Genomic DNA, 783 nt, shown 5'->3' with positions numbered 1-783 from the left:
ACCGGAGGGAGGGGCGGCGCTCGCGCCCACTGCTGGTGTCGGGCAGGAGGGTTCGTGTGCTCTGCCCCCCGAGAGGCTGCAGACAACTGAGGTCTGGCGGGCCTCGAGCGGGGCTGACAATAAACAAAACACAGTTGGAGAAGAGGAACCGGACTGTAGAAAACTCATTAAATAAAGGTTCAGGAAGATGAGGAGGCGCAGTGAAGTGTGGCTCAGCGAACCTCCACAAAGGCCTCCAGCAAAACTGAGCGCAACGTTCTTGTTGCTGTGAAGCAGGGAAAAAACCCAAATCAAAAACCTTAAATAAAACCTCCCGAACCCTTTGGAAGGGCAGGGGATGCCCCCTGGTGCCCACCACGAAGCCGTTCCACCTCCCCCACAGCTGCTCCTGCAGGCTGAGGGGAGACGGCACCGGGGCTGCAGAGAGCGGCCAGCGAGGTGACCGCCCCACTGGTCACCCCCACGCTGGGGGGTGCTGGGGGGTGCCGGCGTACCTGGGCGGCAGCGAGTTGTTGGGCATGAAGGCAAAGTCCAGGAGGGGGAAGAAGTCCTTGGGCCCGATCATACCGAAGCCTTTGGTCAGGTTCGGGTGCATCCTGCGCAGCAGAAACAAGCCCCATGAGCCGTGCTGGCCGTGCCGGGGCCGGAGGCAGCCCAGCAGGGAAGGGCTGCCCTCACCCACCCTGCCCCGGCAGCTTCCCTTCAGCTGGAGGCACCGCTCGGGCACGCGTGGGTGGTTTCTGGGGTTCTCTGCCTTCGCTGCTGCTCAGGGCCGCCCTGCGC

The 783-nt window shown here is 63.5% G+C and overlaps 1 protein-coding gene across 1 annotated transcript in view; it reads right to left on the bottom strand.

Moving 5' to 3' along the window:
- TMEM214 (transmembrane protein 214) overlaps nt 1-783 on the bottom strand; it is a gene marked incomplete at its 5' end in the record, with an annotated part of 20891 nt that overhangs the window by 8122 nt on the left and 11986 nt on the right. The window contains 2 exons of the mRNA XM_035901766.1: nt 372-395; nt 495-596. Of these exons, the coding sequence (XP_035757659.1) occupies nt 372-395; nt 495-596 (126 nt within the window). The remainder of the gene's footprint in view (nt 1-371; nt 396-494; nt 597-783) is intronic.

Source organism: Egretta garzetta, unplaced genomic scaffold, assembly GCF_000687185.1.
Source record: "Egretta garzetta isolate BGI_Z169 unplaced genomic scaffold, ASM68718v1 scaffold1149, whole genome shotgun sequence".
Classification (NCBI taxonomy): Eukaryota; Metazoa; Chordata; class Aves; order Pelecaniformes; family Ardeidae; genus Egretta; species Egretta garzetta.
This window is presented reverse-complemented; position numbering and strand designations above follow the sequence as displayed.